General features: G+C 40.2%; 1 protein-coding gene across 1 annotated transcript in view; it reads left to right on the top strand.

Moving 5' to 3' along the window:
• Positions 1-8,114: 8,114 nt before the first annotated feature.
• Positions 8,115-14,932, top strand: part of PTCH1 (patched 1) — a 42,565-nt gene continuing 35,747 nt past the window's right edge. Inside the window, exons 1-7 of the mRNA XM_019470458.1 lie at positions 8,115-8,304; positions 9,578-9,647; positions 9,760-9,851; positions 11,280-11,478; positions 12,138-12,259; positions 13,568-13,715; positions 14,511-14,642. Of these exons, the coding sequence (XP_019326003.1) occupies positions 8,174-8,304; positions 9,578-9,647; positions 9,760-9,851; positions 11,280-11,478; positions 12,138-12,259; positions 13,568-13,715; positions 14,511-14,642 (894 nt within the window). The 5' untranslated portion in view covers positions 8,115-8,173. The remainder of the gene's footprint in view (positions 8,305-9,577; positions 9,648-9,759; positions 9,852-11,279; positions 11,479-12,137; positions 12,260-13,567; positions 13,716-14,510; positions 14,643-14,932) is intronic.

The raw sequence follows: 14,932 nt of genomic DNA on the forward strand, positions 1-14,932 counted from the left end.
CCCATTCATTCCTCGGTCTCTTTGTTGGGATGGTCAACAAGGATGCCAATTGTGATGGTGGTTTTCTATAATACGGACACCTGCGCACTAGGAAATGGTCTGAGACCACCAACTCATTTCACATAAGCTAGCAAACAGCTGTCAGATGGTAAACAACTTGTGGTCACTATTGTTCCTGGCTGGATTAGAACCAGTGACCCAGAGGTGAACAGCTCATATCCTGTTACCAAGGGCATGTGTCGCAGCTCAGTAAGCAGCTACTGCGTTTTATGTTTAATTGGAAAGTTTGAATTGCATGTACCAGTTTTGTATATTATTGTACATTTCAAAGCTGCTTGCATGGGTTTTTTTTACAGTTTGTACTGTTAAATTAGTTAATTTTGGTTTGGGTTTTTTACTGCACTTTTCCAGTTTCTCAGCCCAGAGGGGCACCAAGCAAGAAATGCATCTAAAAAGGTCTAGTTTTTTTTAGCAATCTGTCTGTTTTACCCAATCAGAAATAATATTTTTCTGCCTATCAACAATACAGATGCATACATGTAAAATCAGCTTTTATTTGATGTTTATAAAGAAAAGGTTTTAGCTCCTAAAATTGCAGGGAAGGTTTCCCACTACAAGCAGAGGCAGCTGTTGTTGGGCTGTCTTTCTGAGTATGCAGACAGCTTTGTGTCCTTGTCACAGCTCTAAACTTTGTCAAACTGTGACAGAATGAAAAGCCATCTTTGATGTGTGTTTTTATTTTTGCTATTCATAATCATGTCAGCATTAATGAAATTTGTAACAGCAACACTGGAGTCATCCCCAGCATGTGTGAGGAGTAACTTAACTCATATCATATGATGGCTTGGGAGATAAAAAGAAGCCTTTTGAAGTGCTTTGTTGTGGGCTTTTTTTGTAACTTTTTTGCATTTGTAGGCCACAGTCTTTTATCTTTGCTTTTGCTTTTTTTTTTTTTCTTTTTTAAGCAAAAACAAAGAACCTGGTGTTATCTAATTCTCAGTGTGACAGAAATGGTTGATATGGTCATGTTGCTGCTAGATTTTCCTAGAAGTCAGTGGTGCTAAAGAGAGATTGAAGTCGATTAAATCTTCACGTTGGGATGTGATGGTATTCTAGACAGACGGTGTCTGTCCTTTCGTTGGACATTATAATGGGGGAGAAGGAGAAGTGTGGAGTGCCCACCTGGACGCTGGGAAGGGAGATGGTAGGGTGCAGGCTGTCTTAACCTGGGCAGGCACAACCGTCGCTAGTCCATGTGAGCTATACAAACACAGATGTGTGTATTCAGCAGAGTAAGTGCCCTGCGAGAAAACCTAGACACGGCATGGAATTTCTGACTGCCTGTCCAGTGCTGGCATAGATCACGTCTAATTACATGATAAAGATGATAATTTTTCACTGAGCTGTTGCACAGCCCATTAAACAACCATGTAATCTCTTTAAGACGCTGATTGCTTACCACTGTGTTCTAGCTCTTGTAAGCTCATCCTTTCTCAACAGATTTTTTTTTTTTTTGGTAGCTCAATTTCAGTCACTCCCTATGAAGTCTTTATTTTGCATAGTTAAATAAATGAGCAGAAAAAAATCATTGTGTATAGCCAAAACTTTTTTATAATGTAATCCTGATGGGCTTACGAGAGCCATCCTTAGCATCGTTAGAATATCAGAGACGTCAAATACATGATAATGTCTTACAGTCAGTAGTTAATAAATTCAGAGATCAACCATGTAAACCAGCAGCAGTTCTGACTCTGCAAGTAGACAGCATTTTAAACGTTTACAGAAGTGGACATGCCAACCAGTCCCATTCCTTGTACTGACTAAACTTAAATTTCAATTAAAGTGTTTTGCACTTCCTCCCAGCGAACAGTTTTACCCCTGTACTCTGCCAGTCAGGCCTAGAGAATGGTAATTCTGAGGAGGGTGCTGTCTTCTCTGTTCTTCTGTCAGGATGCTAACTAACACTGTGTGCAGAAAAACTATATTCTGTTGCTGACAAAGAGCAGCGCAGACAAGCTCAAACATCCGAGAGAACGTGAAGACAGAACTCCCTAGAGAGCAACAGGAAGCTTTAAATCAAAAGGCCATTATTTTTCTGTGCCCAGTAAGAGACAGGGTAATCTCCATATCTGCCAGAGAGCTTCAGCTCTTTATCTCAGTTTCTTTATAGGAGGTTTCGATGCTGTGTGAGTAGTACTTGGCTGCTATGTTTTGTTATGAGGTCTGTGCTCTTTTATCAATAAAAATAGAAATTGTTATTGGTGTCATTAGGTACTGCCTTCTGGTATGTGGCAGGTGTGAACACTTCTAATCCCGGTATGCAGTTAGGACAGGGAGGCAAAGCTGTGGTTGGCTGGCTTATCTGCGTACCATCGTAATGGACTGAAACTAGTTTCATTTTGTAGTTTTTGAGTAACACCTGTATACGCGTGTAACAGAGATGCACAGGGGAACAGCACAAGGAGGGACTACGTGAGTAAGTGGAGTAGAAGGAAGCCCTTAACAGCAGTCAAAGTTGAGGGAGATAGGCTATGTAGGATGCCAGGGAGAGAGGTGTGAAGACAAAGACCCTTCCCATCCCGGCAGGGAGAGGGTGCTGAAGGGAGAGAAGGCAAGGTGCCTGCAGCTTTCCCCGGCACTTGCCCAAGCTGAAGTACATCACGTAGTGGGGGGCTGTCTGGTCTCCTTGCAAGTCTGGGCTGTTCTTGTCTTTCTCTGCACACCGCTGCTTTTTGGGTTGGTTGGTAAAGGTTGAGTCTCAGGTGAACACATTGGGATATTATTCTCAGTCTTTGTTTTTACATGGTTACTGAGTCACGAAGGGTTTTTATTTTCTGTTTCTCTTTGGTTCCTGTTGTGGTGATAACAAGTATAGCCAATGCAGGCAACCTCTGCAATTTGCAATTGCTCAGGCTGTAATGTAAGCATTGTAAGGGGTACTAATCTACACGACTGATTTATCAAAAAGGGTCAACATCTTCTGGAGGGATGAAATGAAAATACTGTTTGTGTGAGGTGTCCATGACTATTAGAGGTACGATTTTGCTGCTTTGAGTTGTCACTGCCAAAAGGTTGGGCTGAATTGCTCTAATGCTACACATTTACAGTTCTGGAAAAATGAAAAAGATGGTGTTGCTCAGACAAAGCAGAAGTGTGTCTGCCCCCCGACATGTGCTCAAGTGGAAATGCCTTAAGGCCCATAGTCTTCAGAAGGGAGGTTCTCCAGAAATTTTTGCTCCGATCATGCACCTCAAGCTTGTCACAGAAGAACTTAGGCTCCGAAACTAGTAGGTATTTCTGGAAATCTTGGCTTTGGTTTCTCAAAGTCTGTCCTCCACATTGGTAGGTGAACATTTTTATCCCAAGTGTTTGGCTCTCAGGAGTGTTCTTTTTTAGAGAGAGCTTGCTCTCTAGTAAGCTACTTGTTGCACAGTTGTGTACAAGGTAACTACTGAATGGTTAATAGTGTTCATGTCCGAAAAAAATAACAAACCCTCAGGCTATATGATGCCATTCCAGTAACCTGAAATGGAACATTGTAAGATACTCTGAAAAAGAAACATTTCATGCCTTTTGAGCAACCGGACAGTAAGTTAACAAGCAGTGATTTTTGGCTATCACTCATGGCTTGATTTAGGATCGATCTCTTAGTGTAGCAGAGGTCAAACTTACTCCTGAGACTACTCAGTGTGGAAGGGACTACAGTTCCCGGTGGTGGATTCCAGGGTTCTTTATAAGCATACGAATGTAATGCCACGTAAATTTTTGAATGCTAATTGTGAGAAAGGTGTAGGTAAGACAGTGACATTCGCAGTGGAAATGAGCGCAAGAGCTGAATGACCCAGTAACTTAGAAATTGTTAGTAAGTCAGTGGAAGGAAATCTGTCAGAAATTGTGCCAATGAAAACAAATACGGTTTTGCTCTTAAGTCATTGGAGGGTGCATCAGTGTTGTGCAAATGTACACTAGAGGCAAGCAGTTTTGTTTTTCTGGGTGCTTCTCGCTTAAGGTGCACCGAAGCATTTTAACGTGTGATGACTGAAACACTGGGACTGTGACCCCAGTGCTTGGTAATGGGATCTAGAGCCTTTCACCCATAGGTCATGGGTTCAGGTCTGCCTCAAGTTAAGGATGACTAAGACTTGTTACCACCTGACAGCTGTTCATTGCTCTTGGGGGAGGGAGACACGGTGGTCCTTACATAGTTCTTAGCAACCCAGTGTCCATACTGACAGTTAATGCTCTCTTCAGGCCCTTCAGAAGGGCAACGAATTTAGTACCTTGACCAGCTTCCGTTCAAGTCGGTGGGGAAGTTCAGGAGGAGCAGCAGTGTGTTGCATGGTACAGGGTGCTGACTTGCTTAAGGCAGATCTGTGTTCTGGCAAAGAGCTAAGAGGGAAGCCTGTGGATATCGGGGAGGGGCAGAAAGGGGAGATACTTTCCTCTTCTCTGGAAAAAACAGGTTTTTAACAAGAACTAATACTCAGCAACAAAGATGCTGACAGTAAAACTGTCTCATGTTGAACACTGGCCTTCAAATGCATTCTTGAGAATTAGAAACTGATATATTGAGTGAGAAATGGTGCCAGGACACTGGTGTTATTACTTTGTTGTGATTTTTCCCCCCCCTTTTTTTAATTTGTTAGCTAAACTGTACAGATGGCATAGTATCTCATTTCTAGTTGGCAGACATCCAGAATCTGATGACACTGATGGAAGGATAGTGTACAAACTGCTGCATTGTGTTACCACCGGCCATGAGACAATGTACCGATCTGTTATTTAAATCAGCATTTTGGCTTGTGGGAATTTCTGCCACCAACTCAGCCATCTAGGCACTAAATCATAAGGAATCATGTAATAAAGGACTCGAATACCATCAAGTGGCTTTTGATGTATCGAAAAAGGAGGGTGATGTGTGGATTTTGTCACCAGAATATTGAAGTGAAATAGTTCTGTCTGTCTTTGATATGGAATAAAATGGGAAGTATTGGTACTGTATGCCATACATACAATTTAAGTCAGTAGCATTTTGAGTGTAAAATGTTGTTGTCACCAAATATAAGAAAACAGAGTCCATAAAGGAAAACCACAAAACACCAGCATTTTGTTCACTGGTCATATTTTCCATTACATCATTCGTCCTATAGTATGGAAATCCTATGATGACTATAACGCGTGTATTTTTTTTTCTTACAAGTGTAAGGAATTACTTTCTGCAGAGTGTGCAAGTGTTGAGCATAGTATTTCGTATCTTCAGCACAATGAGGCTAAAGGCTTCAGGTGCGTTTCAGTGACATTTTTAGTGGTTTCTCTCGTAGGTTTTTGCACCAGCTGTGGATAGTCTGGGGGGAAAAAAAAGGCAACAAGAGCGCTTGATTTTAAAAAAGTGCATATTCAGCTGATTGTGGAGGCTTAAGATCTCTGGGTACGGCAGCTTCCAGTGATCTTTGCAAACTTTCAATTAAAATAAATGAAAACATAACTGGTAGAAACTTTTCTTTTTTTTTTTTCCCCCCTTCCCTTTTGCTCTTTATTACTTCTGCCTTATGTTGAAAGGCCACTGATGGATCCATTTCTTTCTGGTCTGTCCCGATGTTTTCACATAATCTGACTTTGGCAGGCAGAATTTTCCTCTACAATCTAAGTTTATAATTTCTTTGTACCTGAGTGTTACATTGTATAAAGTATCTACATTTGCCTGTGGAGTTATCGTTACTCTATTTGGCTGAAGAAATGTACATAATGGACACATCAAAGAAATAATTAAATGGTGTAATGCTTTAAGAAGAACGCGGAGCAGATCTGTTGCTGGGTTCTGGAACGCGCACCCACCTTCTTGGGTGGTTTTGCTATTCCTGTTTTGAATCTTAAAAGGGAAAAAAACAGCTTCTGTTCTGATGACTGACTTGTGTGATGCAAGTTTGATGAGCTAAATCTGCCTTGTTCAGTGAAGGTAATGTGGTTTGACAGGACCTTGATTAGGAAGCAATCATTTCTGTTGATAGTAAACAGTTGGTCACTTTCAGCAGAGATAGGAATGCCGCCCTTTGTCTTGCATGGAGTATGATTTGTTGGTTCAAGTCCTGGTTAAATTCTAAAGGAAAGTGTGGGTGGAATGGGAGAGAATATAGTACCAGGAGTAGAAGTTTATGGTAGACTCCACAGTCCTTATAAAATTGGGGCTTTATTGTCTTGGCTGGCATTGAGACACAAAAGAGGGGAGAGACATTTTGTCTTTGGAAGCACTTGCAGTGTAAAGGACTGCAAAAGAAAGCTCTGGTTCCAAGACATACAGATTAGGATAACTGCTCCCTTACCCCCACCCCATATTCCTGTAAGATGAAGCAAAATTTATTAGCGTATCACAGACTGCTGGAGAAAGACAGTGGTGAACATGAACATGAGCCTGATGAGTGAAAGTATTTTTAGGGTTTAATTCTTGATAAAAATTAACAATAGCTTTTTGTTACCATGCATGTGCAGTCTCAATGATTGTATGTTCTCTTACTGTAGTAAGAGGGATGTTAAGAAGTTAGAAAGGGATTCTAGGTAAGGAAGTTGTGCTTTGATTTTTATTTTCTTCTTACTGTGAGCTGGTCACTGTTACTTGGTGTGAAGGAGGTAATGCCACATGTGACAGGCTGAAAAAATGGAGTGTGTTGTGGAAACACTTATTTCTTCAAAGAATTATTGAACTAGAAATTAAGCAATGCTTCGTGCCAGAATGACTGTATGGTTTACTTGTTGAGGGTCTCATTCTGACAGCTTTATCCATGCAGGGGCCCAGCTTCTTGCCTGGTGGTCTTTTAGCCCCAGGGGGGTTACGGGTGGGTTGAGGGCCCAAGTGATTGAAAAAGTATGTCCCTGTTCAGGCTTGGGAATGTCATCTCCCACACTGCCAACTGGTTGCAGATCAGTCTTCTGTTACACAGCCTAGGAAGAGATAGATGTACATGCCTAATTTCTGTTCACACTGTTGCAGAACTAAACTTTGGCAGTAATTCAGATCACCAGTGCCAAGCTGACTAGGACTGAAAAAAATGTAACAAATTAGACCAGGTCTGTAGCTTGGACTTAGCGAAGCAATAAAGGTAATAAATTGTAAGGGATGGAAACAACATGTTGCTGGTATTCTTGTCCTCCTCATCTGGATGTGGTATTGATTCAGCTAATGGGCTGAATTAATTGACCCCGCCTCCCACGTGCGTTTGCTAGAGAGGCTACAGGGGAGGTTATATAAAGTATATGAACTCTAGCTGAATGCTTTTTTGTAAGAGGGAAGATAATTTTCCATTCTTACGTAATATTTTCTGGCAAGGCAAATTGAATATGGCTCCCTCTAGAGCCTGTCGACTTTGCAGTCTCCCTCTGCCTTTTTGTTCCTTTTTTTTCCCCACCATGTTTAAATACGGAGCACACTGTTCAGCTCACGTGGGTTTAAAAACAGATGTTGCACATGAATGATCTCCTGCCTCACAGCATGTTATGCAGGTACTGGACCATTGGGGTAAATTAGCTGTAGACAGTCCTTTCTGCTACACTCAAAATTGCATCTCTTTATGTGAACTTTGTATTTTTTTTTTATTTAAGGCTGAAAGAAGTACTCGTGCTCACTTACTCTTTCCCTCCTCCCTTTTTTTAACTGAAGAGAAACATTCTCCTTCTGCCCTTGCCAAATTATTTAGGAGAAGAGTGTAAATTAAAGCCATTTATCTTGAAATGTGCTATTGGAGCAGACTGTTTATACAAGTGTAAGAAATTGTAACGTAGTATTTGGTCTGGTCTGCAAGGAAAAGGTTTTTCTTTTTTCTTTCTTTTTTTAAATTTTTACATATGGGATATTGGTTATAATGTAGAAAAAAACTGAGGCTCCAGTTTACGCATCAATGTTTTAGTGCAGTAGAGGCAATGGTATTTTAATGAGGAATATGGTTTTTGTTGCAGTATTACTAAAATAAAGTTGTTACTAGTTTTAGAGTTACACTGTGATCAGTTTGAGACAGAATAGTCCATGCACATGGTCAAGTTTTTCTGGTTGGAGAGTGCTCATCAAGTGAATCCAGAATAAGCGGTTACTGGCTAATACAAAACTGTTGATATTTATCCATCAGTTGGTGGACGAGTGAGTCGGGAGTTAAATTACACACGGCAGAAGATTGGAGAAGAGGCCATGTTTAACCCCCAGCTCATGATCCAGACTCCACAGGAAGATGGTGCTAATGTACTAACAACAGAAGCACTCCGACAGCACCTTGACTCTGCGCTTCAGGCCAGCAGAGTGCATGTCTATATGTACAACAGGTAAGGGGAAAAGCAGAAGTTTTCTTGATCATCTGTAACAGCTAAAAAGTGGGCACGTGCTTCCCTCCATATGTTTTTAAATGGTTGGCACTTCAGAGCCTTTCCATTGTGAATGTCACTGGTTTCTGATACTTGATGATAGCAGTGACAAGTTGGCTCGTAACAAATAAGATGGGGTAAGCGGTGTTGGAAGACATTCCGAGAGAGTACCCCTATGAGCAGTGCTACAGTATCCAGCATTTGTCTTGGTAAAGGAGTGATGTCTGTGCTCTTAAACATAGGACCTTATGGATGGGATTCCTAATATTGAAAATCCTTTCGTATTAGAGTTAAATTCACTCACTGACACCATCATGAGGTACATAATGACTGTGAACAGCGGTACAGGTTACTATGCTTCCAATAGTCTGGATACAAAGGGAAATGCAGGCATGTGGGAAATGGCAGTGGATGGAATAATAACTGTTTGATAACATAGATATAATAGAATCATAGAGGTGGCCTTCAGAGTGTCTGTGTGCACATACTGAAGGTTGGGAGTTGTGTGCTGTCCAACAGAAAAATAATAAAGGTGCACCTTAGGAAGGTACCAGCTTTGGGCTAGTGAGGTGTCTCCCTGAAAAGTGGTTCCTCCAGGGTTACTACTTACATGATGATGTGCCTAGGGGTGGTGCCTGCGAGGCATGAAGCCCTGTGTCTTTCAGCACATCTTTTCAGCACATTCAACTGATGCCTCAGTGAACTAATGCTGAGGCTCCAATTATCTTCTACCCAGCTCCTGCTTTGTCTAAAGCATTAGAAGTCGTGGAAGTTGTAATATAGCTGAAAAAGGAAGGCAGAAATCCTAATTTTCTTTTCTCCTGCATGTGTTGGTCAGCTGGGAATATTCTAGTCCTCTGAGCTGGAGCTCACTTCTCTCTCACTTGTGTCACTGAGTGATATCTTAAGTCACAAGCGGTCTCATTTATACAAAGATGGATTTCTGTCCCTTTAACATGTGTTGACTAGCCTGTTCATCCAAAAGCAGCTCCATTATTTTTAATGAGTTTTACAGAGAATGTGAGAATAACTGAAACAAATGCCTCGTTTGTAACTACAAAAAGAAAGGCCTTTGCTTTTTTTGTGAGGTGTAGTATATCTGCTGAATAATATTTGCCTTTCTCAATGACTTGCTGCTTGAGGCCAATACGAGTTGCAATTTTAAATGTCTGTTACATTTTAAAAATAACTTTTCAGTAATTGTGCAAAAAAAATTGTTCTTTATATTTCTTAGACAGTGGAAATTGGAACATTTGTGTTATAAATCAGGAGAACTCATCACAGAAGCAGGTTACATGGACCAGGTATGTGTAGCAGGCATTTAGTTATAAGATTTGTGTATTCTCATGATTCAGCTTGTGCTGCTTTGATTATATTCTGGTATAACCGTGTTTCTCCCTGTTCTGATTTTGACAGATTATAGAATATCTTTATCCTTGCTTAATTATCACTCCTTTGGACTGCTTCTGGGAGGGAGCAAAGCTACAGTCAGGAACTGCCTATCTGTTGTAAGCATGTTTTTTTATAACTTTCTGGTCTGACTGATTTTAATTGTATAAGTGTGTATGATTTTTCAGTTGCATTCCCACTGTTTGTTCAGATTCTGGTTTAACAGAAAAATAAAAGATAAAGTGTAGTGTCTCTACAGTAAATATGCAGGGATTTTTTTTCCATTGAACAAAGATTCTCCTGTTTCTAAGAGATGATTTGTAGGCATTGATTTAAATCCTATGTTATTTTTCCCGTTCTGCTAGCATGCAAAATAAAATGTAAGTTCTGAATTCAAGCTTTAAGAATTTTATGCCTTTTTTTGCCCCTGAAATAAACTTTTTTTAGTGGGTTTGTTTGTTTTTCCATAAAATACAAAAACATTGATTGGCTGGGAACTTTATTCCTAAGAAAATGTCATGGGTTAAATCTCAAGTCTTCCTGAGGAATAAAGAACAAATCCTTTGCTTATGAAATCGTTAAAGAAACCATATAGTATCTTTTATGGGTGGTTTCTCACAATTTACAAGTGTGATATTATATGCCCTGAATCCTTTAAAGAGTTAATTGTTAATCTGTGCAGGCATTTTCTGTTAATTATGCAAGAGTTAGCATTTGAGTTATTGTTTCTGTCCTGGTTTGCATGTCTCTGTAAAAACAATTTGCAATGGCCATCTCCTAACCTTTAGCGTACAGTTTTAGATGGGGAAATAAGGGGGTTTGTGTTTTCTGGTTGGGAGATTCGGAATAATGACTTAAGCCTGGTTAAGCAGATACAGTGTGGTTTGAACCACAGAATAAGGCAGCCAAAAGCTTTTCTAGTCTGTCAACATCACAAATTCAGAAGTGGGGGGTGGGAGACGTGACGGTGATAGCGGTGACAGCCATGGTAGCAGGAAAGCTTGATGGTTGATAGTCAAGCTGCCAGGGCATTTGAAGGAACGCAGTATTGTTATAGATAAACAAAGATCAGCTATATTGATGGATTACATTTGCAAGATGATTATTAGACTAGCAAGAAGTAATCTGATACTATGAGAAAGGCTTTCTCTTTCCTCAGCCCTCTCTCTTCTTTCCCTCTCCCCTCCCCCCCTAATTCTTTGAAGCAGCAGTTGGCTGCTTTTTTGTTATTCAGGTGCTTGATGATTTGTTTTGCTTTGCTTGTAAATTGACGTATTTTTAACCTGTGACTATTCTGTTTTATACAATAACTTTGTAAGAACTGAGTATTTTTGTTAAAATTACAACTGGGCTGCAAGAAAAGTACATAAACAAATCTAATTAAAATGTGCCTTACATTTTATGAAACAACCTTACCAGAAAAGGTTTTAACTTGTAACAGAAAATAACTCAATTATTTGTGCAAATACGAATTTTAAAAGTATGTTTGCTTCAGTACTTCTTTTGTCTTTTTTGTGTGTATCATTTTCTGCTGATTTCTCTTGCAGAGGGAAGCCTCCTTTGCAGTGGATCAACTTTGACCCCTTAGAATTCTTGGAAGAGTTAAAGAAAATAAACTACCAAGTGGAGAGCTGGGAAGAAATGCTGAATAAAGCGGAGGTTGGTCATGGTTATATGGATCGACCCTGCCTGAATCCTGCTGATCCTGATTGCCCAATCACAGCTCCCAATAAAAATTCCACCAAAGTAGGTTTGCTTGTCCTTGTGCATATCTTTTCAAGGGAGGCCGGGGTTGGGGGGGAGGCCAGAGAGGAGAGAAGGTGGTACCATTTTCTTCCAAGCAATAATTAGTTTGTATAATTAATAATTAATTCTTGAGTGATGTCATTTTTCTGTTCCTGTTATTTGCTGTATGCTGTTAGCCCACAGTCACGAACTTCCCCTCATTCTGTGATGCCATGCTTAATCCCACATATTTAGAGTGAGAGTACAGTTGCAGCTACTGGCTGGCTGTGGCAATGCAGTGATGCGGCATTTCAGCAAACCTGATGCTTCAGACAGACACAGCCACTGCTGGAATACAGCTGCTGCTGGACACTCACACCACGCAGCAAAGCCTTCCTTCCAGTAGCGCCAGTTTTGTTGATTTTTGTGAAGAATTTGAAATCATGGGCCCCAATTTTATATATCCCTTTATCAATCACATCAGGCTTTGGAGAAATTGCCATCTGGTCAACAAGTATCTGGCTCATTTGTTCAACTTGATTTGTTGAACACATTTCTCTTTGTAGACCTCCTAGATTGTCTTTAATATCCGTTATTCTAGTACACTGGGTGTTGAATTAGGGTGTGAGTTTGTCTAAAGTTATGAAACTTATTAATTGCTTCTTTATAACTTTTTCTAGCCTCTTGATGTAGCCCTTGTTTTGAGTGGTGGATGCTATGGACTGTCAAGAAAATACATGCATTGGCAGGAGGAGTTGATTATAGGTGGTACAGTCAAGAACAGTTCTGGTAAACTTGTCAGGTAAACAAATGTTTAAAGAAAACTTCAAAGTTTTTCTTTGTTAGAGTTTGTTTTTTGGGGAACAGGGGGAGGATCATGCAAAATCTGCTGCCCTTCATGTGTATTATGAATCCCAGTTTAGGAGGACATGCCTCAAGAAAAGAGAATTTAAAAGAGTGATTAGGCAGTTGTTTAAATTTAAGGAGGCATCATTGCTTCCTGCTTCTAACCTCAGAATGATAGTGTACGTTGCTCAGAAAGCAAGCTTTTCCTGGCAACTTTGTTGTTTAGAATGTGTATGTAAAGCACTGAACAGTGTTTAAAGCACTGCACACCTTTGATCATGTTTTGAAATACGATCAAAGGAAAAAGGGAGAAAAAAAATTTAGATAATGTGCTCATTCATTTGACTTCTCTCAGAATTCCAAAATCTACACTGAACTTTTTGTTCAGGATCAATATAGAGAAGAGTCTATTTCTGTGTCCCTACATCTTGAATACAGTTTTGAGTGATAAAACAAACTCCTTTGTTTCAGACTTCTTGAAGAATTCTTGGAACACTGGACTTCAGTGGGGGAAAAACCTAGAAATAGAACTGTTCTGAAAAATGTAGTCTATACTGAACTAAGTGAAGCATAATTCTTCCATATTTAATACCGAGAACTTTTACTAGAACTTTTACTATGAATTTTGACGTTTTTTACGTTCACACTAAACACTGATAAGTCTTTCAACAAGTAGCCAAAGAATATATTTTTAGTGAAAAATAAAATAGTTCTTTAAGCTTCTAAAATTGTTGGATACAGTTGCATACTGTGGAAATTCAGGATGGATCGTTATTGCCATTGTGTATTCCTCGCAGCTTGTCAGGCACCGGGAGTTTAATCTGGCATTTCTCTCCAAGGGATGAAAAAGACCAAGGTCTTCAAATGACAAATTGCCAACAGCATTTACAAGATCTCGTAGAAATAACTGTTCCTGTGGCACCCTCACAGTAATCTGTCTATCAATCATGATCTTTATAACTGATTTGTAGGGTTATATTCTTTGTTCCTGAAACTGATCCTATTGAAAATAATGGCAAAACTCTCATTAACTTCAGTGAAACCAGATTTAGCCTCAATACTGCATAGACCAGTACAGCTGCACCAGATACACTGTAGAATAATTATACTCTCTTCAATTTTAATACGAACATGTGCCCTATAAAATCAAGAACTCTTGCAAGCTCCCGTTAGGGTCTCATTTGGGACTTGATGCCATGAAAATAATTTCCTGAAAATGCTCATTTTATGCCTCTTCCTCCTCTCCCTTCTCTCCACGTCACAGTGCCCAGGCTTTGCAAACCATGTTTCAGTTAATGACTCCTAAGCAAATGTATGAGCACTTCAAGGGATATGAATATGTTTCACATATCAACTGGAACGAGGATAAGGCAGCAGCAATTCTGGAAGCCTGGCAGAGGATGTATGTTGAGGTAAAATGAAAATAACCTAGATATCAATCTATAAAGTCCTGCTGAGATCCACTGCCTTCTGTCACGGCTTTTTACAGTATGTCTTCAAGGAAGATGCTTAAACCAGAACTGAGTCATTGCCTCCCAGTTTTTAAGCTGATTTTTTTTTTTTTTTCCAATTAAGAAGCTGCTTGGTTATTCACGTATGAGAAGCCATGAAGGTTTTGCTCTTTGCTGTCTGGGACATTTTTGCTTTGCTGGGGCCGAGAAGGAACCGAAGAGCTAGCTGGAATTTAAAAGCTTTTGGTTGGTGTGGTTATTCTAAAGGTGTCTGGAAAACATTAGCCAGCCATGGGCTGCTCTCCCAGCGCAGCCTGGGCGGGGAGGCTATGTGACAGTGCCTGGCCCCTGTGTCCCAAGCTCTGACCTCTGCTGCGCTGCTTCTGACCTCTGCGAACAGCCAGGCAGGCGGGAAAGAGGAGCACCCCGAAGAGATCACTGGCCTTGAGTTAAAGGCAAAACTCGTACTGCAGCAAATCTATGGTGGAGTTACGGGAAGAGGATTCAAGTTAAATGTTTGGAATGGGCTGGGAATGCAGTAGCCTTTCCTGAAGGATGCAAATTCTTGTCTGATAATCAGTAGCTTGCAAGAAATAATTACCAAACACATTTGTGTAGCATCAGCATAATCTCTGTGTAGGGTGTGGGCTTTCACGGGAACGTTAAGGCAAAAGCAGTTGATTTCAGATGTGCGCTGTAGAAGATGGTAATGAATTTTTTCTTTAGTCATACCAAGTTTTATTTTTCTTTTCATAGGTTGTTCATCAAAGTGTTGCACAAAATTCTACTCAGAAGGTGCTTTCCTTTACTACGACCACCTTGGATGACATCCTAAAGTCATTTTCTGATGTCAGTGTTATCAGAGTAGCTAGTGGCTACTTATTAATGGTAATAAAATAAATTTATTTAATTTTCTCTGGTAGTAGAGCAGGGCTTAAATATCTGCTTTATTGTTACCTGTCAGTAGTCCAGTTTGTAAACTTTTGCCTCAGGCTTGTCACCTGATCCTCTGTGTAACATCTGTGATGTGTCTATTCTGCTTAAAAGTGTTTGTAAGGATGTGTATTTTGGGTGGGGAGAGATAGCTGTTAGAGAAGGATCCATTCTAATATTTTGCTTTTTCCCCCCCAACTCCTTCTCCCCCCCCCCCCTTCTTTTCGCTTGCTCCCCCCGTTTTA

Source organism: Aptenodytes forsteri, unplaced genomic scaffold (genome assembly GCF_000699145.1).
Source record: "Aptenodytes forsteri isolate BGI_AS27 unplaced genomic scaffold, ASM69914v1 Scaffold154, whole genome shotgun sequence".
NCBI lineage: Eukaryota > Metazoa > Chordata > Aves > Sphenisciformes > Spheniscidae > Aptenodytes > Aptenodytes forsteri.